Source organism: Vicugna pacos, chromosome 8 (assembly GCF_048564905.1).
Source record: "Vicugna pacos chromosome 8, VicPac4, whole genome shotgun sequence".
Lineage (NCBI taxonomy): Eukaryota > Metazoa > Chordata > Mammalia > Artiodactyla > Camelidae > Vicugna > Vicugna pacos.
The window spans coordinates 65,720,740-65,748,034 of NC_132994.1; the positions used below are offsets into that span (position 1 = coordinate 65,720,740).

General features: G+C 41.3%; 1 protein-coding gene across 3 annotated transcripts in view; it reads left to right on the forward strand.

The window, feature by feature from the left end:
- Positions 1 to 27,295, forward strand: part of CCDC170 (coiled-coil domain containing 170) — an 87,774-nt gene that overhangs the window by 46,826 nt on the left and 13,653 nt on the right. For 2 of the 3 annotated variants that reach the window (XM_072966050.1, XM_072966049.1), the window contains exons 6-9: positions 3,697 to 4,014; positions 11,232 to 11,432; positions 13,918 to 14,091; positions 16,546 to 16,788. In XM_072966050.1, coding sequence (XP_072822151.1) covers positions 3,697 to 4,014; positions 11,232 to 11,432; positions 13,918 to 14,091; positions 16,546 to 16,788 — 936 coding nt within the window. The remainder of the gene's footprint in view (positions 1 to 3,696; positions 4,015 to 11,231; positions 11,433 to 13,917; positions 14,092 to 16,545; positions 16,789 to 27,295) is intronic. The other variant, XM_072966051.1, reaches the window with a different exon arrangement.

Genomic DNA, 27,295 nt, shown 5'->3' on the forward strand with positions numbered 1-27,295 from the left:
TTTTAACTTCTGATAATTACCATTTAGAATTTAAAGCAATACATTTCTATTCTTCATTCAACAACCTGAGATAGTAGTTTTAGATGTTCTGCCATAAAATATGCTGAATTTAATGCCTCCTACTTTTTACTTCCTTCTTTCCACTTTCTAGTTTTTATTATATTATTGTATTTACATTGTCAAAGTTTGTAATATTTACGTTCTGTTCTGTAATTATAATTAAGTCTTCAATGCTTTGTCTTTAGGTTCATTCAATACATTTGAAATAAATTAAAACAGAATTAAAAATAACATGATTACATAAATATTTTTTATTATGGGTCTTGTCCTAGAATGTGATGCGGAACCCATTCCATTTTAACAATGTCCCTCTTAAAATTTCAGCTGGGAACTGTCCATGGTCCTCCAGGCACAGTCTGACCAATTCAGGGCAGAGTGTTTTGCAGTACTGAAGTGAAGCCCAGGAACACACTGGCCTCATGGACAGCTAAATTCATTGTTAACTTGTATTGAGTTTGTCAGTAATGAGAATTTCAAACTTGAGCTGAATTAGTATTATTTTCCAAAGTTGATGACGCCATTGCAACAGCTCGAATTTAGGAAAGGTCTTCTTCATTTTGAAGTAAAATGTTACTCTGCAGCTTCCACTCCAATAGATCATGGAATTTCAGGGCCAAAGGATATAGTACATATTACATTTTTAAGATGTTTATACCAAAGTTATACCAGCAATGTATGAGAGGGCATGGTTGGGGGAATTTCTGAGTTTATTTGTTTATGTTAATTGCAGTAGGTAGAAGTAACCAACTAATTTTTAATTTTACAAAATTTGTCTAGGGTTGGATGTATGAAGTTCAAGCCGGAGGTTTTCCACCCTGATGATAACTAGTCATTTTAGTTTTGAGGGACAGTTTGATCTCAGGCAAAACCAAATCCATAGGATGGTTAGCAGCATCATAATAGGAATTAATTGGGTTTTAAAAACACAAACTTTGAATAGTTTCATTACTTAATGCATGTAATTGGGACAATAAATCAAATGCCTTGATCATATTATTTACAGATGTTTTTGTTGAAAGTAGTTGTGTAGGGGCTGTAATACATTTGTTGCATTAGTAGGACTGAATCTAAAGATTTGTTAATTTAAAGAAATCTTTTAAAAGTGATCCCTGTCACTGTCCCTATAGGGTCTGTCCTCGTTTGCAAATGGGATTCCTCTGTGGAGGTTAGCCCTGATTTCGCTCTGAGGGGGCTACTGGTTTCTTGTTCTGGGTGTCAGCATGGTCTGACAGCAGTCCCCAGGTCCTGCCAGTGACACCGATGTCACAGATCTTCAATGTATCCTTGAGGTAGCCATGCAACCAGACTCCGCTCTGGCCGCTGTCTCCTGATAGCTCTACAGGTAATTGCATTTGCAATCTGAGGACATCTGTTTCTAGCAGATCAGCCCTGTGCCCCTGAATCTTGAAGCACTTAATCAGAACAGTGGGGGAGCAGGTCCCCAAGGCCTTGTCACTGGCTCCTGGGTCCTTCATTTCATACGAGAAACAGCATATAGTCTACTAGGCTGAAATGTGTTCAGGAAAAAAAAATCTGGCCTGCCGCCACTATATTCTATGACTACAGAAGAATTTTCTGATTTTTATGAGACATAAGCACTGGTGCTTTGGATTTGTTAAAGAGGACTGTTTTGGCCGTTGTCTCTAAGGCCGTGAGACAACAGTCTAATATTGGGGTGGAAAAAATTCCTCATAGCTAAAATATTTTAATTGTGTTTATTGGTTTCCTGGTGTAAGCTGCCAACCGATTAGTTTATTCCAAACTGACAGTAAGTCCATAGGGCTCAAGTGTCTGATGTATATTTTTATGTGTATATTTTTAGGACCTTTTGTAAATTCTTGACTGAAAATCTCTCTCCCTTGTTCATGGAGACTCCTCTCTTTTGCATTAGGGGCTTTCTTTCAATATAAAAGTTAATATATAATTTCATATAGGGCTTTAGAACTGTAAGGGGATTAGGATTAATTTTCATGCCTGCATCATTGAATTTAGGACTGCAATTTTCCAGCCACACTTTAGATTGTCGTTTCCAAGTGAAATATGTGCCCAATTTATTATCAGCAGTGCTGATGCTCATTACTCTAACTGAGCAGCTATAGTATTGCTATCTGAAAAGAAATCTGCAGTGTTAAAATATTGTATTTGTGATACTGTCCTCGACTCTCTATATAATTTAATTAGCAATAGTAGTGGGGATTCTCGGCAAAGAGGACTGATTTGGAAAGGGAGCGGGAAGCGGAGCTGTTTGCCAGGACCCGGAAAAGCAAAGCATTTCACAAAATAGGTTCTGTCATTAGTTCAGTTATTACATCTCTGAAAGGCGCAGCTTCTCTGACTGCCTGTATCCGCTTGGTGACTTTTCACTCAAATTGATGCCCAAGACTTCTATGATTTTGAAAAATCACCAGAAATTTAAACAGTAAGATGCTCCTTCTCTTTTTTTCTCTTCTTTTAAAATAAAAAGCAGGAAGTGACATTTCAAATAACATTCTTCCTGCCTTCAAACTGTTGGTGGAGACAAATTGCTTTTAAAGTCCAGGTCTAATGCTTAAGGGATGATTGCATTTTAACCAGCAGCCTGAAATGTCACTGGTCAGTTTAGATGTGGAATCTGTTATTCGAGGATACTGTGTTTCTTTTTCATTATTTTTGCCCCTAATATACTATTTTAAATATAAACCAAAAATGTGTTTGCTATTTAACGAGACTGCAATACTATAGCAGTGTTGGTTAACCAACTGCTTAATCATATTTGATGTGAATTCATTTATTTTGGAACTTGTCAACAAGTGTTTTTTTTTTTTCCTTAAAACGAATTTTAAAGATATCCTTTTTAGTCCTCTTTGGACCATTCTGGATATGATAAATAGAAGTAGGTCCACCAGTAACTTTCTCTATGCCTTTATTATTTTTACAAACCTAATCATACCTATCATATTCTTTAAAATTATTCTTCTCAGTATGGTACTTTATGTTCTTCTGCTGTTAATCCTACCACCCACCGAATGACTACTCCTTTCTGTTTCCTTTCTTCAGATTCTATCAGCATTAGTTTTGTCTTTATGAGTCAAGGGGATACACAGTCAATGAATATTGAAAAGAAGATCTTGCTCTCCTTTATGCAATGGTGTTTTATGATCATCCTACTCTGTTATTTAAAATGGTTTTAAGGGGAGGCATCTTTATTCAAATAACTTTCAGCGACTAATTAGGACTCTGAGGGTTTAGTGTTTACTGAAAATCAATTTCCATGTATACCTAACTTGAGAACGCATAGCTCTGTAAACATACTCTGTATGTGGATCGAATCTGTTAGTGTGTGAGCCAACAATTTGTTTTTATGAACACTTCCCAGAGGTCCACATAGAAAAGGCTTACATATGAGTTCCCCCCCCTTTTTTTCCTAGCCCTGGTTTTGTATCCCTTCTCTTTCTCAGACACCTAAATTCACCTAACATAGCTTTAGAATGGAATAACTTTATGAAGAGAGGATAGGGCACCTCGAATTAAACATGGAATGAGCGTTTAACCCTAACTCCTTGAAATCATTAGCAAGCCAGGTAAATGAGAAGCGGATGCAGCTGCCCCTCATTGGCTGCTAATGTGATTGTCTTCACCTTCCGTTAATTGTTTCAGGACTTGCTCAGTGCTGTAGAGGCAAAAGAAGCCCTTGAGAGGGAAGTTAAGGTCTTCCAAGAACGGCTGCTTGCTGGCCAGCGGGTCTGGGATGCCTCAAAGCAGGAGCTGAGTCTCTTGAAGACAAGCTCTTTCCAGCTGGAGAAGAGTTTGAAGGCCAGTTTGGAAGCAGCAGCAGCCTCGCAGAGCCAGTACGCCTCACTTAAGGAGAAGATTGCAGCCCTGCTGGGGGGCAGCTGGGGCACAGTGAGGCCCACGGAGGACGTCCTTTTGGAGAGGATTCGAGAGATGGGCAGCCGGGAAGAGAGCGGGAAACGGGTGAGTGGGTGATGGCTGCTTCCCAGCTTCCGTGCCTTCATGTTGCATACTGAGTGAGTGAGTTCTCTTAGTTAAAAGTAGCATTAAGTATGGCTTTACTACTTTCAATTTTATGTTGTACTTCCTAAACCCTACAGCTCACTGCTTTGCGAGTCCTGGAGTCAGAGCTGCCCGTGCTGAGTCCTGTCTCCACCGCACACTCACTCGCTCCAGATGTGACCTTGGGCAGCTTCCCGAGATGACGGCCTCTGAGATTTTGTTTTCTTGCCCGCTGGACAGGGACAGCCCAGGGTCCACACCCCTTATCTGAAACCCTTGGGGCCTGCTATGGCTTTGAATTCAGAATTTTTCAGGGTTTAGGAAGGTAAAATAGTACCGAGAAAGCGAACAGAAAGCACTCTTACACATTCCTCGTCAGTGGGGTCCAGGGCAGCACCCCACAATTAATCACATGCATCTTATGCAGCAAAAGCTGTGAGCAACCCCACTGCGTGGGATCTATCAAGACTATGAATAGCCCTGGTCACTTCAGGTCAGGGTTTGTTGCCAAATCCGGTCAGGTCAAGCTTTGCCAGCAAATGAGTTTTGGAAAAAAACCGTCAGCTTTCAGATTCATTTGGATTTTGGAATTGCAGATAAGAGTTCCTGGACCTGTAACAGGATCTGCCGCTTAAGGTTATTGTTTGTCGTGACCATTAAATGAAAAAGAATTGTTATGAAGTCCTTACTACCCTGGCAAATAGCAACAATAAATATTAACTGTTGCTGCCCTGGCTCCTCCTCCTCTCTCCTCCTCCTTTCTTTGCTCCTTTTCCTAATGTGTTGGTACCTGGAGCAGTCTTTTAGGGGACCTGTTTAACCAGTGGAGGAAAATGGTTTAAATTGCACATACGATTGAAGCTTAATTTTATCCTATGTTATTAGTAATTCTCATTTTTTATAAAGCTTTGCTTAACTGATTCAACTTCAGCCCAGACTCTATTTAAATTATCATCAAATCCAGATTATTGAAGTCCTAATTATTGGGGTTTTAAAGTAAATAAATTCTGTGTATCATTCCATTAGGAATTATTTTTTCTCTTGAGTTCATTTTCTACTCAAAAGGAGAAAAAAAGGCACTTTTCCATCTTTTAATGTTCCTAAAAAACTCAGTGATCACTAACTCAGAGTTCACGGTTGCAGTTGTAAATTTCCTCTAATGATAACACGTGTTTAATTCCTTTTAGAAACTGCAAATTTCACAGGTGCTCCAGGAGCAGCCCTGGTGACTCCTTTGTCCAAGTGTAGGATTCTCTTTGTAGGTATAAAATGTTCCCCCCAGAACATGTGTGGGTCTGAGAGGGACTCAGTTTATCTTGTGATTCAGTACATGTATAGGTACTGAATTGGGGAAGGAAATTATTTACAAGACTGAGAAAAACTTCACTAAGTGATTTACCTTGAACAGTGATAGACGTACTTCAATAGCTAATGGAGCTTTGCCATTTCATTTTATTGCTTCCCTCTTCTATTTTTCCAAATGTTTTCCTAAGACTATTTTAATTCCAGCATGTGAAACATGGCATAAAATTGTCAGCATGATGTATATGTTTATTTTCTAAAGGAAAATGATGTAAATTGGTTAAGCTGGATATGCCCTCCCCCCCTCTCCCCATAAAAATGAGAATGATTCAGTCTTTTTAGTGCCTTTGTCTGCCTCTCCTACCCTGTAATTTTTTTCAATAGCTGCTCTCACTATTTAAAAGCTTGAAATCAAGCGTATAGCTGGCGTTTTGTGTGACTCATCTTCAAGTAAAATCAGGAGAAAATGGATTTCATATATTGTCTTAGAAATCTTTCTGAAGAATGGGAGCTTTACAGATTGATGAATCTGTTTGTTGAGAAGGCTGCATCCTCCTGCCAGCTGCCGTGGATAAACACACAGGCAACAGTTGAGCAATACCCACGTGCCCTGGGCCTGGCAAATTCTCCCCTGCGCGGTGATTCCTACCTCCTGAACGTTTTGCTTTCCTTGTTTACCTCTTTGCTATTCATTGTCACTCTCCTGTATTTGCAATTCTCGGTAGAACTCAGGACACCACCCACACTTTTTCAGTAAGTCATTTCTACTTGTTCCTTGCTTTTTCTGATGACAGCAAAATCTAATTTTCTTCTTAAAAGGCCTTACTATATCTTAGGGCAGGGTTTCTTGGCTGTTGACATTTTGGGCTGGGCAATCCGTGGTTGTGAAGGCCGTTCTGTGCATTGTCAGATGTAACAGCATCTCCGGCTTCTACCCACTAGATACCAACAGTGCCTTCTCCTCCCCCCAATTTATGACAACTAAGGATGTCTCTGGACATTTCCAGATGTCTCTGGAGGGGGTGTGTGTGAAATCACCCCTAGTGGAAAACCGCTCTCTTAGAGGAATGTTCTACTGTTGGATTCCTAGGAATTACCTAAGTGAGTATTATTTAGCCTTAAAATTTCAAGACACTTGTAACAGGTATTTTTGAAATAATGACAGAAAGCTGTGACATTTTCACATTTTAGTTTAGAATTTTGAGGTAAATTTTTTTTCTTACTTTTAGATGTTTCCAGATTGCCTGATCACTGATGAGAATTGATCTGTGCAGAGAGGACAGGACCATGAGTGATTTCCATGTCATCCTCTTCATTATAGACAGATCAGTGCAAGCTCACAAACATTTATCTTCCCTTCTGCTTTAGAGCACACACAGGGCTATCTTTCCTCCACTGGAGTTTTTTTTAGTTCCGTGTGGGAGCTGTGGGGACCCAACCTGATGCCATAAAGGACCTGAGAGGTTTCCACAACTCCCTTACTCCCTCTTCTGATCTCATCATCCTGCTCTGCTCTTAATCCTCCAAAATCCTAAGCCAGACATTTACCCAGAAGCTTCAAGTTGACTTCCACTGACATTTAGTTGTCCGCTGTTATGTTGCAGCATCAGCCCTGGCTACAAGGGCATCGGGGGACGTGTGCAGGTGGAGATTCGAGCTCTCCCAGCCTCTGCAGTGGATTACTTTCCCAGGATGGCCGTGACCAGGTACTACTGCCTGGGTGGCTTAGACAACAGAGATGTGTCTCACAGTCCTGGACGTTCTAAGTCCAAAGTCAAGGTGTTAGCAGGACTAGTGTCTTCTGAGTGCTGGGAGGCAGAATCTGTCTCAGGCCTCTCACCTGGCTTCTGGTTGCCTCAAGCATTCCTTGCTTATGGGCCACACTCTCTCTGTGTCTTCACATCATTTTCCTCCCATTTGCATGTGTCTTTCTGTCCATAATTCCCCTCTTAATAAGGACACCAGTCATACTGGATTAGGGCCCATCCTCATGACCTCACCTGACTACCTCTGCAAAGATTCTGTTTCCCGATAAGGTCACATTCTGAGGCACTGGGGGACCCAGTTCAAACCACAACAAAAGTTGACATACACAGTGGTGGGGGGTGAGCCAGTCTGTAGTGTTGGCCGTGCGTATTGACAAGAAGGAAGGATAATTTGATTGGTTCCTGATGATTGATTTTATGTATCTCCTAAGTGAAAACTCTAGCTTGACTAATCAGAAAAGAGCTATTTATGTCCAAAGGGCACTGACCCTTAAGTGACCCAAGAGCTTCTTTCTTCAGTTTAGAGCTCCTGGGTTTCCACTGGGTTTAATCCTAGGGCAAACGTGCCTCTCTGGTACAATCAACAGTTGCTTGTCCTTGGAAAGTCAGTTAATTCTTTTAGGGCATTATGACTTCACTGCCAAAATCCAAGCTGCTTGTTTTTGAAATATAGGTTATTTCAGTGCCTTTTTTTGTTGCTGTTGTTTTAAAATGAGGTATGTATTGTTGATGACAGTCTCCCCCCTCCCCAGCCCCCTGCCCCGTGCATCTCTAGGGTTGAAATTCCCGGCACATTTTCTCCCGCAGAACATCAGGGATGTGTTTACAGATGATACTAAGAAAACAGAGGGAAAAAAAGGAAAGAAAATCCTACTGATTCTTTAGATTTCTTGGCATGAAAAACACACAACACAATTTTACATTTTGGCAGGACACATATATTCACCCAGGCTCTGGTATTTGATGTTCCTAAGAACTGAGTCAGACTGGACTGTTAATTTATTTGAGTAAATTTATGTAAATTTGGCTCTGAAATATCTTGGTGGCATCATATGCACAGAGACCTAGATAAGCTTATGAAGCTAAGTTCTGTGGTGCATAGCATATGGGAAAGTTCACCCCTGTTTGCTCCTCTCTGGATGCCAGAATCTTAGCAGGGCAACTGGGTAGATTCTGCACAGTTCAGCCATGCTGGTGTTTTTACAAGTTATACTCTGCTGATTCTGCAAGTTCCATGAAACCCTCTCAGGTCCACACAGGATGAGGATGCAGGAGGGATCCTCTCACCTCTGATTCAATACACTTGTTCCTTGTTTGTCCTTCCCAGAAAGACTTCTAGTTGAAAAACACGCTGTATTGGCTGGAAAGAGTTTAGAAACATGATACTGACGATTCCTGAAGGGCTCCTTGAACACTTCATGGCAAAAGCGTAGGATTGCCTGAACCCACATCCTGGAGGAACAATACTGATGATAAAAGTAGATGCAATGTGTTGAGCTTCGGTTGGGCATGAAATACTGTGCTACTCAAATTACCTAATTTTAGCTCAGCTAATCGTCATAGCAAAGTCTGAGTTTCAGAGAGGTTAATTCCTTGCTTCAGTGAACACGTTGGGAAGTGGTAGCGTGAGGACTTGAAATCAGTCCCCGTCCCACAGTCTGGTCTACATCAGATGGCTGCTTCTTCCTTCAGGGTCATTGTCACTCGCTTAGTCTAGCTTGCTGCAATTGCCCAAGGTCTTGACTGATTGGTTTCCATGGAAGACCTTGCTCTCCTCTGGTAAGATCTGCAGCATTCCGACTGTGGCTCAGTGATCACACGGTTTTCCATTTCTCCAGTTGAGATTTTCTGCGTCTGTTTTCTCTTTGGCGTCATTCTTTTAGTCAGATCAACCGTGAGACAGGGAAAGTGTTCAAGAATCTTCAGGTAGGAAGACTTACTTTCCACTTGGAGTCCAATGTAAAACCACGTTTCCAGTTGCACAGAAACATGTGTCATTCCCTTGTGTAACATGGTATCATGAGATAGCCCCCTAGGAGACAGTATCTCGAGGCTGTTGTCTAATAGCCCCTGTTTCATAGGTTTCTTTTTCTGTTGTCTTTAATGCATCATTAAGGTCAGACCTACTATTAGTACTATGGGTAGGAAATACGAAATGAGAGTTCTTAGGGTCTCATAGTCTATAACGAAATTTGCAATTTCCTTAGGAAATGTAATTCCTTAGATATGATACTGAGCAGCTTGCCATCAAATATCTGATTTTAAGCACCTACAGAAGTATAGGACTAATTGAATTATAGCCCTAGGACCTTGAAGCATGAAATTGGAGAGTTTCAGAGAGCAAGGAGTTTCCCCTTCCTGACTGTAGCACTTCAGTCCACCCCGTAACATTCTTGACAAGTGGTTGGCTGACTTCTAGCCACTTCTAGCAACTGGGCATCCACTACCTGATGTGAGAAGATGCTTAAAATACGAGGTAAAAACGAAAATACAGAGTTGCATTTTTGCTATTATATTTAGCAATACATAAAAATAAATTGTTTTTAAATATTTATAGTTGTTGCCTTTGAATGGTGGGATCATAGGGATTAATTTTCTCTTATTTACATTTGTTTTGTCCTTAATGAACCTTTTACAGTGAGTTTGCTTTCTTCGAAATTATGGGGGCTGGGGGAAATTGTTACATCAAAATATGATTCTTTGATTTATACCTGTTGTCCTCAATTTGAGCTCTGAGGGCAGCTCAGAACAAATCCATATTCTTCCATGTAATAGCCTTTCAAAATGTTTGAAGGCAGCTTGAATGTCTTCTTGCCTTTAAGCTTGGTTGTTTGTAGATAGGCAAACAGACATTTTTTTCAACTTAAGACGGTAAGTCTGAAACTGTCAGGATATTTCACTTTCTGTGAGAATGGTACTGAGTATCATGCAAACATCTACTACTTTCCCCTCTTCTTCTTCTAAAACAGTCAAAACCAAACCAATTGATCACCTCAGATTTGGTGTTTTTATTGAATTCAACATTTTCTGAAAAGTGGATTTAGTAGACTCAGTATGAATATTCTCCAAGTGTGCCGGAGGTTTTCAGTAAATTTATGTTCTTGGTTTAAGGGAAGGTCAGGACAAAGAGAAACGCCTGGAAAGGATGGAAGTCTGTGGCTAGGTAGGGGGCATGGAGTCTTGGGGCCTTTAATGGAGAAGCAGTGGTTTTATGCTCTAGATGAGGAGGTGGTAATCAGATTCCCCTGCCTTCTTGCTCTCCACTACTGACCCGATTTAGAGTCACCATGTTAAAGGAACTTTGACCTCTCAAATGCTACAGTGATGACCTTACTCCATGACTCTGCAGGACAGATGCAGAACCACTGAGTTTAGCACATAAGTAACCAGTAGTCAATAGAGAGCTTTTAGAAGCTTGAAAAAAATACCTTTCTGCACTTGAATTCCCAACAATGTCTCAAGGTTACTCAGCAAGGTTAATTCACTGTATAATCTTAATCTGCTCCATGTGGTGGAACAGTGCCTCTGGAAAATGACACGTTTATAGGTTTTCAGAGTACTTTTTGTCTGAATTCCTTTTCCAATAACCTTTTTTTCTAAAAAATAATTTTATTGAAGTATAGTTGGTTTACGATGTTGTCTCAATTTCTGGTGTACAGCATAATGCTTCAGTCATACATGCACTCATTATACATATATTTGTTTTCATATTCTTTTTCACCATAAGTTACTATAAAATATTGAATATAGTTCCCAATGCTGTGCTGTATAAACTTGTTTTTTCCAACTAAGCTTTGAAGCTCCTAAATTAATAGTAGTATTCAGGGTAAGTAAATGTTATCCATAAATAGTTCTCCAGTAACCTGTTTAAGGAACTATGTAAAAATTAAGAATACCAATCAAAAATATTTTATTAGACAATGAATGTAGATTTATTTCAAGCAGAGGCAAATACAGCTGTCAAATACCGTTTTTTTTTTTGTTTAATTTTTACAAAGAATCTAGAAGTTAGTGTTATAAATAGTTCTGTTGCTTGGGCTAAGCACTGGATTTTAACACTTTGTTGCATCTAAAACCAGGCTTATCCTTGTTCTGTCTCTTTGTTTCCAGATGGTCTCCCAGCTTGAAGCCCAAATATCTGAGCTTGTTGAACAGTTGGGAAATGAGTCTGGGTTTCACCAGAAAGCTCTACAGAGAGCCCAGAAGGCAGAAAACAAGTTGGAGACTCTTCAGGGTCAGCTGACACACCTGGAGGGAGAGCTCGTTTCGGGAGATGTTTTGCGAGACAGCTTGAATTTTGAGAAGCAAAAAGTAATAACCCGAGGGCATGTCCATGGGTGGAAACATCTGTTGCTGTATAATATTTTACCAGCAAATATTCTGAATTTTACAGTACTTCGGTAGACTGGTTAAGTTCTGAGTCAGGAGTAAATTTCAAGGAACAATGGATATTGTTTGGTGATTTCTTTCTATTGTTTGGAGCTCCTTTGATTCAAATTAATTCAATTAAATTCAACAGGTATTTATTGAATATCTATTATATATAAGACTCTGAAGGTTTGGGGAGTAAGGTTAAGGGCCCTGTATCAGGATCAGGTCCTGATTCCTTTCCGTGGCCGAGCAGGCCGAGTGACCTGGCCAGTCCCCAGCTCCAGGTTCCCCATCACCTGCAGTCCCTGCAGCCAGTCAATGGTGGCAAAGTCGGAAGCCTCCTGGGACCAGCCGGGCACGAGTCGGGTGTGCGGTCACTGAGTCCAAAGACATCCACGCTCAAATCTGTAAAAAAGCAGTCTCCTGGCCAAAGAAAGGAGGCCCCCTTGGCAACCCATGTTGCACATGGCTGTTCTGTCTGAGAAAATGTCCTCACCTTCTTCATCCGGGAATAGCTCTCCCTTCAAGGCTCAGCTCCAGCATCTCATGCTCTGGAAGTCTTTCCTCGGAGGCCTCATCCTTAATGTGACATGTTCCTGGCTCTGTCCGGCAATAACCACCCTTATTGTATCCATGTTTTAACTCATCTTTTCTAGTCAACTCCCAAACTTCTCAAGGCCAGGGGAAGTCTTTTTTTTTTTTTTTCTGGGTTTCTCCAGGGTTTACAGCAGAAATCAATAAATATTATTTAAATGATAGAAGGAATGTGTCAAAGACAAGACTTTTAGGTAGACTGGGATCTCTTCCCTCTTTCGTTATGATGAGTCATTAATTTTAATTGAAGTTACGCCAAAACAGCTCTCAGTTATGAAAGCAAATGATGTAAACTGATCCAGTCCCTGGTGAATCTTCCATAGGGAACCGCCCATGAAACAGCAGTGGTATCCTTACTGCCTAGGAAGGTAGCAGGCATATAAGAATGAAAAGCAGAGTTGTACAGAGCTTAAATTTAAATACAGGGGATTGAGGTTTACACAATATAGAACAGAGTATATTCCTGCTAAACTATGCTTCAAATGATGCACAGTAACCCTTCCAGCAGCCTTCACTCTCTGAGGCTTAGCTGAGATCCTTGAAAGGCCCTTCCTCTGTGGGGTCTTGGCTTGGTCCTGTTTTAATCCTTTGCCTGCTAAGTGGAAGGGTCACATGTAGAAATAGAAAAAACGCCATTTATACCTTCACATAAAAGGCACCAACTCTGTTTTATTTTCAAATACAAACAGTAGCAGTTATTTCACTTTCATTCACATAGATTAGAAATGAAATTTTCCACGAGGAGGGCTGATCCAGCGTTAAGGGGTGACAAACTCATGATGCAGGGACAAAAGCAGCCTGCGGTCCCACAGCACAGTAGCGACCTCAGTAATGGCTGAGACTTACACAGAAGAGATCAAGCTGTATGTATGCTGCTCAACAAAATTGGAAAATACACACTTGCCAGTCATTCCATCCTGATGACTGAAGTATAGCGTGCTGGGCTTTAAGCTGGCGTGCTTCAGTCATCAGGAAATGATACTTATCTAAACATATAATTGCCTGAAAATGCCAGATGGATGAGGAGTTATTGCAATGAGAAGAAAATTTCAAAGATAGAGCCCAGTTCATGAAATTATGATATAGGAAGCTCATTGCTTGATTTATTCATCCATCAGTCACTTAGTAAACATGACTCTAAGAATGGCTTGGCCAGATAAGCCACAGAAATCAGGTGGAGGAGAATCCTAGCATAGTTTTGTAACTTTAACCTTTTAAAATATGAACCTTGACTTCCCTGATAACAGCCCTATTTTAGAAGGTTGTTCCTTTAACTTTGATACATTAAAAACTTTTAAAGACATTTTCTAAAGCATTTTAAGTCTAAAAGGGAAAAATATTGCCCAAGCTTGTTTGTATGGAGAGCTCTGATTTTGGAATGATTTGTAGAACCCGGAAGAATAAGGTGGCAATTGATAAAATTGCCAGTTTCCACCTTGGAGGCCAGGGCCCACTTTGGTGGGAAAATTTGCCATGGAAGGTATGTGGATGTATGGATCCCAGGGGCTGGGAGGGGCATGGTGGCAGTAGCATTTAGCCAAAGCAGGGAGATGCAGACAGGCAGGAACATGCCACGTTTGTCAGAAAACTTTAATATTAGACTGAATGTCAAGGTCACTGACCAGGAGAGTCAAGAGAATTGGATAAGGAGCAAGACGTGGATCTTCCGGGTTATTCAGGAATTCATCACCAAACATTGGAGTCAGGGGCTGGGCTCTGTACTGGGTTTAATGACAGCCACCTGTAAGCTTGGGAGAAAGAGAAGAATTCTGTGAGATCACCTCCTAACTTTACTTTTGTGTCCCATTTTCATTTTTGTTCTTGGGTTTAGTATCTTAAATTTCTGGATCAACTTTCAGAGAAGATGAAGTTGGACCAGATGGCTGCTGAACTTGGCTTTGACATGCGTCTGGATGTCGTTTTAGCTCGTGCAGAGCAGCTGGTCCGCCTCGAGAGCAATGCAGTCATTGAAAACAAGACTATGGCCCACAACTTACAGAGAAAGGTAGGGGATATTGCTAATGTTGAGAGAAGGAATTTCTGAGAAACTTCAATATTGGAAAATAATTTACCCCCACCATATTTACCAATGAGGCTAGGAAACATGTAATTACAAATATGTATGTCAAATCTGAGCCTCTATTTCAAGTCTGAGAGGAAAGTAAGTATATCGTCTAAGGTTGTGCTTAACTCTGAGTAATAGAGACCTAAAGTACCAGTGGCTTAAACGTGTAGAAGTGTGGTTTTTAGGGTATTGTTTTCCTCACATAAATTTCTGGAGGTAAGCAGCTTAGGGTGAGTGTGGTAGCTCTGCTCTGTAAAGTTCTCAAGGAACAAGGCTCATTTCTGCTTACTAATTTCCTATCCCTGGGGTGGTCCTTATCTTCATGGCTCACCTTGGAGCCTAGAACCGTTATATCTGTGTTCCAGGCAGAAGCTTAAAGAAGGAAGGATGAAGAAGAGGGAGGCAAAAAGAGCATGCATGAGCTTTTAATGGAAGCTCCCAGAATTTTCTGTGTGAACTTGTGTTTCTATCTCATGGCCAGAATATGTTCTGATGGCTACACCTAGCTGCAAGGGAGGCTTGCAACTCCCGTCTTACTTACTCTGGGTAGCGTTTGCCTGGCCAAAAGTCACTGTGTCTGTTACTGTTGGACAAGAGGAGAGCTGGGGAGCATCTAGCAGTCTTGCCTTTGTATAAGCTCTCTTGCACTAGAAAGGAGAGAGAGGAGAAGGGCTTACTTTTCCCTGACTCAAAGGAAGAGTTAGAAACAGTTTAGACTAAATAAATGAATGAATGGATGAAAAGGATAAAAACGTAATTATTAGTTATATAATTATTGGCACTGGGGAAAGAAAAAGGAAAACACAGATGTTTTCTTATAATAGTTCTTAGGAGAAAATTCAATGGTAGAATTATAGCGCATAGGCTATGTAATGAGTCACATCTGGGTTCTAAGTTTAGCTCCACCAAGCTGTGTGACACTGGGCAAATGATAGACGTCTCTGTCTTTGTTTGCTCATATTTAAGGGGGGAGTGATACCTGCCTCAGGAGGTTGTTAATTTTTAATAAAGAACTGTTTTGAACTCTTGGTTCATAGAAGATGCTTTATTCCCATTTGACCTCTTCTTCATTTACTGTATCTTCAGGAATATTTTATAAAAGAAAGCAGACAACCTCTGTTACCATCCAAGACATCAAATTGAGCGACAATTTTTTCTAAACTTTTCTTCAGATAATTGATGTTTTCTTCTCAGTGTCCAACACCATTCCTTCTTTTTTTTTTTTAACTGAAGTATAGTCAGTTATAATGTGTCAGTTTCTGATGTACAGCATACAGCACCATTCCTTCTTAAGTACTGTGTCGTTATGAAAATGACCAGTGTGCGGGACTTACCAGGGTGAATTTGCAACAGAGTGGAGTTTGACATGAGGAAGCTCAGGGGAGGGAGTTTAGGTAGAGAAATACTAAAAGGGACTTGTTAAAAGAGGATGCAGGGGGTGGGCACTGCTGTCACCGTTAGTCAAGATGCTTAAGCCCGCATCTCAGTAAGTCCTTCACACCTCGGTACACTTTACAAATGCCGAGTATGTAATTAGGGAAAATGTGCTGGTCTTCAGCTCGAACACTCCATAATTCTACGTGATTCTGGTTCCCAGTGTTTGTAACAGATGAAAGAGGTTCCTGTACTTAATATTCCACTCGTTCGTTGTGACGTGTGAAGCCCAGGGGGATTTTTTTCTCCTCGTAGGGCCCATAATGGTTTTCTCAAAACCATTATTATTTCCTTCCTCAAGTTGGACTGACGATGGTAAGTGTTGTTTGCAGCCCCTGTTCCGGCTGGTTTGTGGATGGTGTAGGTCCAGCGTGTAATAAAGACACCAATGAACTAACACCTTCTTGATGGCCCTTCTGCTTCTAAGGTTTTCAGTATATAAGCAAAGCATCGTAAAAATCTCATTGGTATAACTTACTTTAAAACTCTATCAACTCCCATGTTTGGTGCTCCTCAGCCTGGTTTTAAGGGATTGAAATTAGTCTGGGTTTTCACTACTAATTTGCACTTTATCTTCTCTCTGAAAAGACCAGTGCAAGTATAGTTGTCATGGGCTGTGGAAGAGGATTATATTCTGCTCTCGATAAGCCCATTTAATAGTTTTAAAAGTAATTTTGCAGTCTTACTCTGATGCACATAATGTTGGAAGAAATCAGATGTTGAAAGCCTTTGCACATTTTCTGTGGCTCTTTTGTCTCATACTTTGCAACTACCAAATTAATTCTTGGAAAAAGAGGGATGAAAAAATGCAATCAGGAAAAGGAACCCAGTAACCTCATTTGATGGTTTAGAGATTGAAGTGGAGATAAAGATCAACATTATCTGCGCAATTCATTTATATTTACTAACTGTTCAATTATTATTACTATTAAAAAAAAATCCCTGTTTGCATCAAACCAGCTAAAGACTCAGAAAGAAAGACTGGAGAGCAAAGAGCTGCACATGAACCTCCTCCGGCAGAAAATAGCCCAGCTGGAGGAGGAGAAGCAGGGGCGTTCGGCCTTGGCCGTGGAGAGGGACGAGGCCAATCTCACCATCAGGAAGTTGCAGAAGAAGGTGGAGAGGCTGCAGCAGGAGCTGAGTGTGTGTCGAGGATTGAATACTGAGCTCAAAGCCAAACTGGCCGACACCAATGAGCTTAAGGCAAGTGCTCAGCTGTATTTCCTTGTTGTGGTTTGTGAGTTTCTGGAAAAGTTTATGCAAAAGAGTGACAGCCTTATGAAAAAAAAAAAAAGCTGAAAACTTCCTCTGATTTTTCTAGAGTTGTGAGAAAAATGCGAAGATTACCCAAATTGGCAGAGTAGATCCATTTCGTGTCTCTTCAATATTTGAAGTGAAGCCGTAGTTGCTGGGTGAAAAGTCAAGCAGGGTGATGTGACGTACAGAAAATAAAAACATTTCTTCAAAGTGTGGGTGACCATGATATTAGGGATTAGGTAGGGATTGGCACGTGGGAGTTGCTTAGAGAAAATGAACAAGGGTTCGCTGAGAAGTCAGGTGGCGACAGGGTGTGTGTTGGGCTGTGGGGTGTGTTACACCAAATAGTGAAGAGAGCAGGCAGGCTGGGGCGATGTGGTCCTGGATTCGAGGTGATTCTCTAGTGAATGCAAATAACAATGACATTAAAACTTGGGATGTAGTAAAAATATTTAAATGCCACGGGCAGCAGCATGTAACTTCACAGGCACATGTCATCCCTGGCAGACCCGCACGTCATGAACCCTGAGGGCAGTGATGTCTTTGCGCTCTGAGGTGGACTTCTGGAATGAGACTCTCCACATCTGGAAACAGACAAGTTGGGAAAAGGAATCTGGAATAAAGCCACCAGCACCTGAATCTGTGCAGCAGGACAATATTCTGGGCACATTTCCCACTCGGTTTTCCCTTCCTGGTCATTGGTTCTTTTGCCCCGAAGCCCTTCTGGCATCAGGATGAGGCCGCTAAATTGAGGCTTATTTCCCTAAGAGAAAGGGAGGGCAGACGTGGCCCCGGGGAGGGGGCATATTTGAATACAAGGCAAAGGGGAAGCTAAGGAAAGCATCTGGTGGGGTGCTGTGGCTGGGGAGAAAATATCCTAGGTAGTTATCCTTGACACCCCTCTCACACCTTGAGACTGACTTTTGGGGTGTGCGTGTGGTGGGTGGTGGTGGGGGGGGGGGGCGGAGAATCCCTGCCATCAGCCCACAGCTCCCATCTCGACTGGGAGGAGCTGCAGAAGGTGCTGAGGCCTCCAGCTTACTCCCTGAGGCCTGAAGTTCCACTGGCGCCCACGGGGGATACAGAAGGTAGCTAAAGATGTGCGCTGGAGATGTTGTGGGAGCAGGTGGGGGTGGCCCCCTCAAGTGAGGGACACAGTGACCCTCCATCAGAGGCTGTGGGGCAGATCACCTAAGCCGGGACCCAGGCTAAGTGTAATGACAGCAGCCGTAGGCAGCCCCGTGGGCCAGAAGCGGTGCTGGGGTGAGAGGGACCCACAGCTGAGGGCAGAGGCCGGGCGGCGGCGGGTGGAAGTCACGTCCTGTGTCTGTGGCGTCTGTTCCCGTTTGGTCTCCACGACTTAGATCTGCGTCATTTTTCGCCCAAATTGTTTTAATTATTTACAAGTGGTCTTTCCATTTTACCTTTTCACAAGCAAGCCTGATTCTCATAGTTAAGTTTTGCTCTTTGGGTGATGTGATTATGCAACGCATGGTTCTAGTCCTAGCGGCTGGCTTACGAGTCTCCGATTCCAGCATCAGTGGCGTGGAGCAGCGTTTTCAAGTGTGGGGCACGTGCCCCTGGTGTACACACGATGTTTCTAGGCGGTGCGCGACAAGGTGTTATATATAATGTTCAGTCCTGAAGTGAAAAGTGGGTTGCCTTTAATTTTTCTTTGAATTCTTTCACCATTGAGGAGAAAACCTGAATTGGAGGCCATTACGTCCTTAGACCTCTAGGACACTTGCTGGTCTACGTTTTAAACAAAGAGTAAGTCTTGAGCGCGTTGCCGGGTACCAGCGATAGTACCCGCTAGTGCTGTTTTGTTTTCATTACACGGTGTTCGTTTCGTTGTTATTTCCCCTTCATGTCACATTCTATTGAAATCCTGTAAAGTGCCCTTTAAATTAATGAAATTTCTTTATGTTAAAAAGGTGGTTGAGTTAAAGAAGGAAGTGGTTCATGTAGGTGATGTGTGGATATGCAAACATTGTGGAGGTGGAACAGGAATTGCTGAAATACAGACGAGGCGGAGAGCAGAAGGAACGTGAGTGATGACTGAATGCAATAAGCGGGTGAATGGAAGCTCTGGTTGGCTGCTGCCGACCCTGTGATGATTTCTGGGAGTCCGCCGTGGGAGAGGGAGCTGGGCAGAGGACGGGGCCAGATCACGCAGGGCCTCGTGGGGCGTGCCGAGATGCTTGGACTTACCCTCTGGGTCCTGGGGAGCCACTAGAGAATTTCAAAAAGATAAGTGACATTGTCAGGAGAGAGACTGAAAAGAGATGTAAGGAGAGCAGGAGGTCTCCAGAATGAGGCTCTGAGCGGCAGTATCAAGGACAGCAGTGAGACAGAGACTGAAGGACTATGGCGGCGTTTGGCTTTGGGACATCCGGGCTCAAGCACGCACAGATCATGGTGGTAGTGAGTGAGGGCTCGGAGAGAAAGCCAAGTTTCTGTAGGCTGAGGAGTGAACGAGAAGTGGAAACAAAGCTGGTGTCCTGCTCCTCTGGGATGGCTAGACGGAAAGGGGAGGGGAGACAGGAAAGTGAATGACGTTAGCTTGTGTGTTTACTCTGTTGTTTTATTTTGCATAAAGAGATCCACACACTTTACAGCTAAGGGATAGAAGAGACTGGATTTGACGAATCAGGGATTATGCAGGGTGCTAAACATACTAAGAAAAGTTTTTTTGGGGGATGGGGTTAGAGGAGGTAATTAGGTTTGTTTATTTATTTCTTAATGGAGATTCCAGAAATTGGACCCAGGACCTTGTGCATGCTAAGCACAGTGCTCTGCCACTGAGCTATACCCTCCCCCACCCCAGGCCTCTAAACATTTAAATAGAATGCGAAGTCTGCCTTCTTGTAGGGAATAGAGAGCTCTCTAACTTACTAATACAGTAAATGCTCACTTCATGGATTTATTAAGATTTTACCTCCAAAATATCTTTGTCTTGCTTTATTTGAGGTATAGGATATTAATGTTCGAGGCAGACTGATGGTATCAGCTCTCCATCTTTGTACACTACCTATGCTTGTCCCTGAATTAATTTTGCTATTCATAAAGCAACATTTCTGAACACTAGCAGAAATGGCCTTCTTGTGTTAGTTTCCTAGGGCTGCTGTAACTAATTACCACAAATGAAGTGGCTTACTACAGCAGAAATTTATTCTCTCACAATTCTGGAAGCTGGAAGTCTGAAATCAAGGAGTTGATAGGGCTGGTTCTTTCTGGAGTATCTGAGGGAGAACCATTTCATGCTTCTTCCTGGCTTCAGTTGCTGCCTGCACTCCTTGGTTTGCAGCTGCATAATTCTGATCTCTGTTTCCATTTTGATGGGACCTCCCCTTCTGTATGTCTCTCTTTTTCTGTGTCTTATCCAAATGCCCATCATTGGATCTAGGGTCCACCCTAATCCGTGTTGATCACATCTTAAGATTCTTACCTTAATTATACCTGCAAAGGCTCTTACTCCAAATAAGATCACATTCTGAGGTTCTGGGTGGGCATATTTTTTAAGCGCGGGGGCATAGTTCAACCTCCTACGTCTACTAAGTTAAGAATTAATTTCACCATTTATAGAGGGTCAATACAAAATAATAATCTGGACTACATTTCTATGTTTTTTAATTAAAAAATTGAGATACAATTCACATGCCATAAAATAATTTTAAAGTACACAGCTCAATAGTTTTTAGTATATTGACAAGGTTGGATGGCTATCCCCATTCCTGAATTCTAGAACATGTCCATTATTTCTACCCCCCCCCCAAATTTTCCATATTAATTCTTTCCCCAACCTCTGTAAACCACTCATCTACTTTCTGTCTCGATGGATTTGCCCATTCTGGACATTTCATATAAATGGAATCATACCATATGTGGTCTTTTGCCTCTGGCTTCTTTTCAGTTACTGTGTTTTCAAGATCCACTCATTTTGTGATCAGTACTTCATTCCTATATTAGTTAGAGTCCTCCAGAGGAACAGAACTAATTGGATGTGAATACACACATACACACTTTTAAGGAATTGACCCACATAATTATGGAAGCTGGCAAGTTCAAAACCTGCAGGACGGGTCAGCAGGCTGGAGACCCAGAAAGAGCCAATGTTGCCATTCAGGTCCAGAGGCTGTCTGCCGGCAGAGTTCTCTCCAGCTCAGGGGATGTCATTCTTTTGTTCTATTCAAGTCTTCAACTGATTGGCTTAAGCCCACACACATGATAGAAGGGCAGTCTGCTTTACTCAAAATCCACTAATTTAAATGTTAATCTCTTGCCAAAATACCCTCACAGAAAATTCATAATCATGTTTGACCAAATATCTGGGCACTGTGGCCCAGCCAAGTTGACACATAAAATAAACCAACACAGTTCTTTTTTAATGGCTGAATAATATTTCATTGTATGGATATACCACTTTTCATTTATCTATTCAGTATTTAATGGGCATTTGGATTGTTTATGCTTTTTTGTCTATGATGAATAAGGCTGTTATGAACATTTGTGTGCGACTTTTTGTGTGCATTTTTGTTTGTTGCAAAATGTGGTTGAAGAACTGGACTACCAGGTTATACACGTCTTCCTCTTTAAGATCCATGTAGTAAATTTCCCCTGAATTCTAAACCAGGGAAAAATAGATCCAGATGAACTATTAAGTTTTAATTTGGCAGGCAAACATAAGTACTGTGGAAATCCCTTTTTGAAAGAAAAATATTCTTTTTTTCCCTTTATAAATGTTTATTGATTACCTCTTATACATGGCATAATGGGAAAAATGCATCTTAAAATGGTTTTTAAGATGAGGAAAACTTCATTCCTTTCTTTTTTGTTTTTTGTTTTTCCAGTTTTATTATGTAGAACTGTAGTTTGACTGCACATACACATTATTTGGCATGTAGATACATATACACAGTATACTGCACAGTTTTTTTAGTTTTCATGTGTGTACTAATTATTGTTTCTAAGAACAGATTAGATCTTTAGCTTTTAAACTTACATAGTTATCAAAGGAATAAAGTCAACTACAAAATAAGAATCAGCAGAATGTGGTAACCCAATCATAAAGAACAGTTAAATGTGCTTACACATATTCAAGAAATCAAAATAATAATTAGTTCATTTGTGTCCTTATTATTATTCTTATTATCTTTTAGGTTCTTCATGTAAATGATGTCATATGGCATTTTTCTTTCTGAAAGAAAAATATTCTTTCATAGATTTCCCTTCCCTCTGTTGAGTCAAAATTATTTTATTATAATATTGCTTATATATGTACAAACTTAACACTGTATAGAAATTTCTTGATCTCACTATATCTTTACCATTATAAAATCCAAACCAATTTAGAACTCAAAACAAAGTATAAAAATAGAATTAAAAAATTAGCAATATTAATTCAATATGCAAGATTTTGCTATTTTACTAAAACCACCATTAATAAGAATGTGCAGTACCGATCCCTCATGGTACATGTCCTTTTGAGATTGGCACACCTACAGTTTATGTTGTCCAAGGACAGAGCAATTATTCTACCATGCGCTTTATTTTGCTATTCCAGATACTTTGTACATACATCATGACATAATTTGGCCTCCACTTGGCAGGAACACATTATGTATTAACTCTACCTTTGCTCTTTCCTCATTAACCTAGGATCATTAAAATCATACTACTGACTGGCACAACCATAGCTTTATGCACAAATGCAAATGCAGGCACTGAAATCATGGTGGCAGAATTCCAGTTCTTTGTGTTGCTTCATAGCCAGCATTGGTTATGATGAGTTGCTGCTAAATGGATTGAAACACACCGTGGTAACAGTGGCTTGGTCAGGAGAGATGTTTCTTTCTTTCTCACTGTAAAGAAGCATGGAAGTAGATGTTCCGTGTTTAGCAGGATGGCTCCCGGTCATCACCGATCCTGGCTCGTTCGGTCCTCCTGCTTTCCCGTCCTAGCACTGACTTTCCTCCTCAGAGCCGCCTCTGGTGCACGCTAGCTGCTGGGGCTGTGGACTCATTCCAGCCGCAGGCAGGAGGCAAGGTGGAAGGACACCCTGTATGTCACTTTCCAGGAACAATACAACACTTCTTATTTCTCCATTGGCCGGAACTTAGCCCCTGGATCTCGCTTAGATGAAGTCAGCCTGAGAAATAGGTCTTTATTCTGGGACATGATAAAGAAAGGAATAATAGATATTTGGTGGAGAGCTTTTATCCTGTACCATGTGGCCCAATCTAAGTAGGGAGCTGTGGTCAAAAATCAGCAGCCAGACCACCAAAAACTAGTGGGAAGCCATGGTTATCTTCATTGTAGTCTCTCAAGGAAACACTAAAAGGAGGTAGCATTCTTTAACCAGCAGCAAAGATCTCTTTTACTTTCTAACTCTCTTGATCTCTCCCACACAAGATAGCTGCCGCCCATGCTCCTCCCACACTCCAGAACTTTCTCCAATCCAGCCAGTGCAGCCCTTCTTTATATTTTTTCTCCCAATCTACCATCTTGAACTCAGCTCTGACTATGTAGATCCATTGACCTTGAATTGCCCTGAAGTCTCCCTACGCTGAATGTAAGCATCAGGCAGAAGCTGTAGGAAAGAAGCTCCTGGGGTGTGGAGTGGCGGAGGTGTACTCAGACTGCAGAGCTGAACATCTTCCTTTGATTTCTGCTGCGGTTTCCTCTGGTTCAATCTTTGTGGCTCCTTGAGGAAGGGTGTAGCATCTTTGTGGGCCATTGGGTCACTCTCCCTCTCTGCTGTCCCACCCACTTTTGAGAGCCAGTGCCTGGCTCCTGCAGGGTCGTATTTTCAATGCAGTCTCCTGAAAACCCTCCAGCTGGAGAGTTTCGATCCTCTGGTGGATTCAACACATCCGATTTTAAATTTAATTATCTTGTCTTTCAGGGCCTTTGGCCTTTATAACCAGAGAGAGAACTGTTCACAAGATTTGAAATTCTTTCCCTCAAGGACGCTAGATATGGTGTTCACCAGAAATAAAGTACACCCGGAGCCTTATGTGTCCTTCCTGGGGTTTGGGCGGCACATTGGTCTTGTTTATGACCATCTCTGTCCCACTGGAAAAAAAATCAGGGGCATAGTTCTCTGGTGAACTCTGGGCTCGATTTGAGAAGCTCTCTTAGTTGGATGAACAAACAGATTAGTCCTACCCGCCCCCCTTCTCCCCACCGCCTGCCCCAACCATCTTGCTTTCTGGGTTTGACTTAGAGGCTGGGCCCTTCTTCCCACTGCTGGCTCCCAGTTCTCTTCTGGTGGCTTGGCTTGGAGTTGACCACTTCTTCCCTGACAGCAAGAATTCGGGCAGCCCTCAGGATTGTGATAAAGTCTCATATTTTTCAGAAATTCTTGGCTATAAATTCCTCTCATTAGAACTTGATTTATGTGCTTCTAACTCTCCAAGCTGTGTTCCATCTCCTTTGGTAGATGGCCCACTGTAAGTGTTTTTCCAATCTGAGCAGAAAGTCTGGCCGTATCTTCTCTTCTGTTAATGAGGTTTTTAATTCAACATAGCAATCCCAGAAGCTTCTCACTTTGCCCCATATTTTCTCTGCAGCACTGAGGTGGTTGGCATGTGAAGGGGATCTTTATGTTTTAAAGGGAGGCAACTTTGTTTTAAAGTTGATACTGATTTTGCCCATTTAATGTCCCCTATTTGTAGAATGTTTGATAATCTACAGAGTATATTGTTTGGAGCAGTTGTCCATATAATTTACAAATGGATGTACATATAATTTACAAATGGATGTACATATATAGTCCACATTTTTTTTTTACTGATAGGATACATTATACATATATTGATCATGCATGGGAAAGCCCCCTTCCCAACTTCTTATGTTGAAAAATTTCAAATCTATAGGACAGTTGCAAGAATAGTGTAACAGGCATCCTTTTATTTTTCATGTAGATTGTGAACATTTTACTGATTGTTATATTTTGCCTAATGAGAGAGAGAAGAGAGACAGAGAGAGGAACTGTTTGAGAGTAAGTTGCACATATCATGACACTTCACCCCTAAACACTTACCAGTTATCTCTTAAGAACAAGAGAATTCTGTGTGGTCACAGTACAGTCGTTACACTCGGGAATCAACGTTGAGAGAATACTCTAACATACTGGTGTGTAGTATACAGTCCATATTCAAATATGGGTTGTGATGACTTGGAATCCGTGAAGGATCTCCAAGGTCAGCCCCGGCAGACCTGTTCTTCGTGGGTCCCACTTCCTTGTCTCCAGTGCTTGTTTTGCTGGTGCAGTAGATGTTCAGTTCATTGACTGAAAAGCTGACTAAGAGTCCCCTCCCCCAGCTGCTGCTGGCGTTTTACTTCCTGTCCGTTTCCTAAGTTACAGCAGTTGTTCTCACATCTTCTCGATTGCATGTCCCACAGCAGCTGTCAGTTCCCCAAGGGATTTCCTCTCTCCTGTGTGGAACCAGTTCAGAAGTTTTGAACTTGTCCCAGTGTGTCTGCCATCAACTTCCTCTCTGCCTGGACAGGAATTTCGTTTGTTAAGAGGCTGTGTGGGTGATAGTAGGTAAAAACATGTTTCTAGTTTTGGTAGTACTTGACTCAAGCTTCCCCAGTTGAGTGAAGTCACACAGACAGCATAAATCTGATTTTCCAGCTGGACATCCATATCCCCAGCAGTCCCTTTTCCTCCACGTCATGTCATAATTCCAGTCTTAGAATAGTTCCTAGCATTCCTCTGACTTTCCGGCAGTGTTGGAGGGTCCTTTAGAGTTTAGGTCAGGTCAGCTTGTGCTCCTTGCACCATAATTCTGGAAGTCTGGCTCTGTGAAGATGCACTCTAACCTTGAGATGCGGTCAAGATTTTAATCTCTGACGGTAGCCTCCAAATGTAGTCTAGGTAAATCATAACAATCTCAAAATCCTTCATCAATAAATAATCAGCAGCCTAGCAACTAAATGATAATTGTTGGTTTATTATTGTTACTCAAAAAAAAAAGAAAGAAAAAAACAGAAAAAAAGGAGGATTTCATTCATCAGGACTCGCAGTATTTTAAAACATCTTTTTCCATTTCTCTTTCTCTCTTATTTCCTTACTACAGGACACCTATATCTCCTCACTAGTCCTTCTTTCACCACCCCAAGTTTCTTGGAAAAGTACTTCCTGCAGCCTAGTTAACCTACATTCTTTCTTCCCACTTCTCTCTCAGCTCTTTATTCTGTAGGTCAATTTAGTCTATCAGCCTTCTTCCCAACACTCTCCCCATCACCCAGATTCCGTCCTGGGGACCACAGGATGGGAGTAGATGCAGCAAGAAAGAATCCTTCCTTCTTAGGAAAGAGGGGATGTGATGAAAGGGGAAGGGAGAAGATAGCAAACACTCATTATTATTTGGCATCTTTTATTTTTATTACTTTCATATGTGACCTTTAAATGATTTTCAACAAAATTAAAACTCAGAATTATGCTTTCTCTTTGAGAATATGCCTGTGGGCTTGTCTCAACCATTAGGACGCTCAGAACTAAATTCAGAACTCTTCTGGTCTTTGTTCTTTGCACATCCCATGTGTACTTCTTTATTTATTTCAAAGTAATTTCTTTGGATGCATTTTAAAGTCTTCTTTGTAAATGTACTTTCCAAGAACAGCTTTAGCAAGATATAATTCACACACCATAAAACTCACCCTTTTAAAAATGTACAGTTCAGTGGTTTTGTAGTATATTCACAGAGTTGTATGAACATTACCACTATCTAATTTCAGAACATTTTCATCACCTGAAAAAGAAACCCTGTACCCCTTAGCAGTTACTTCCCATTCTTTGTTCCCATCAGCCTGTGGCCTTTTCTGGACCTTTCTTATAAATGGAATAAGTGATCTTTTGTAACTGACCTCTTTTCCTTAGCATGATGTTTTCAAGGTGCATCCATGTTGTAACATGTATCAGTACTTCATTCCTTTTTGTTGCTGAATAATACTCCATTGAATGGATGTACCACATTCTGTTTATCTCCTCATCAGTTGATGGATACATAGGTTGTTTTCACCTTTTGATGATTATGAATAGTTCTGCTGTGTACATGTGTGTGTAGGTTTTGTGTGGGCATAAGTTTTTAGTCTTCTTGGCTGTATGTGCCTAGGAGTGGAATTGCTGGGTCATATGTTAACTCTGTGCTAAACAATTTGAAAACCGGAAAATTGTTTTTCACAGCAGTTACTCCATTTTTCATTCTCACCAGCAGTATCTGAGGGCTCCAATTTCTCCACATCCTCACCAAGACTTGTTATCACCTGTCTTTTTGATTCTAGACATCCCAGTGGTGAAGTGGTAGCTCATTCACGTTTTCTTTTAATGGTCAGTTTAAAAATTTTGTGTCTAGTTATGCAAAACGGCCTCAAATTCTTTGTTTTTAATTGTGGCTAATATAGACAACATAAAATTTTTACCATTTTAACCACTTTTAAGTGT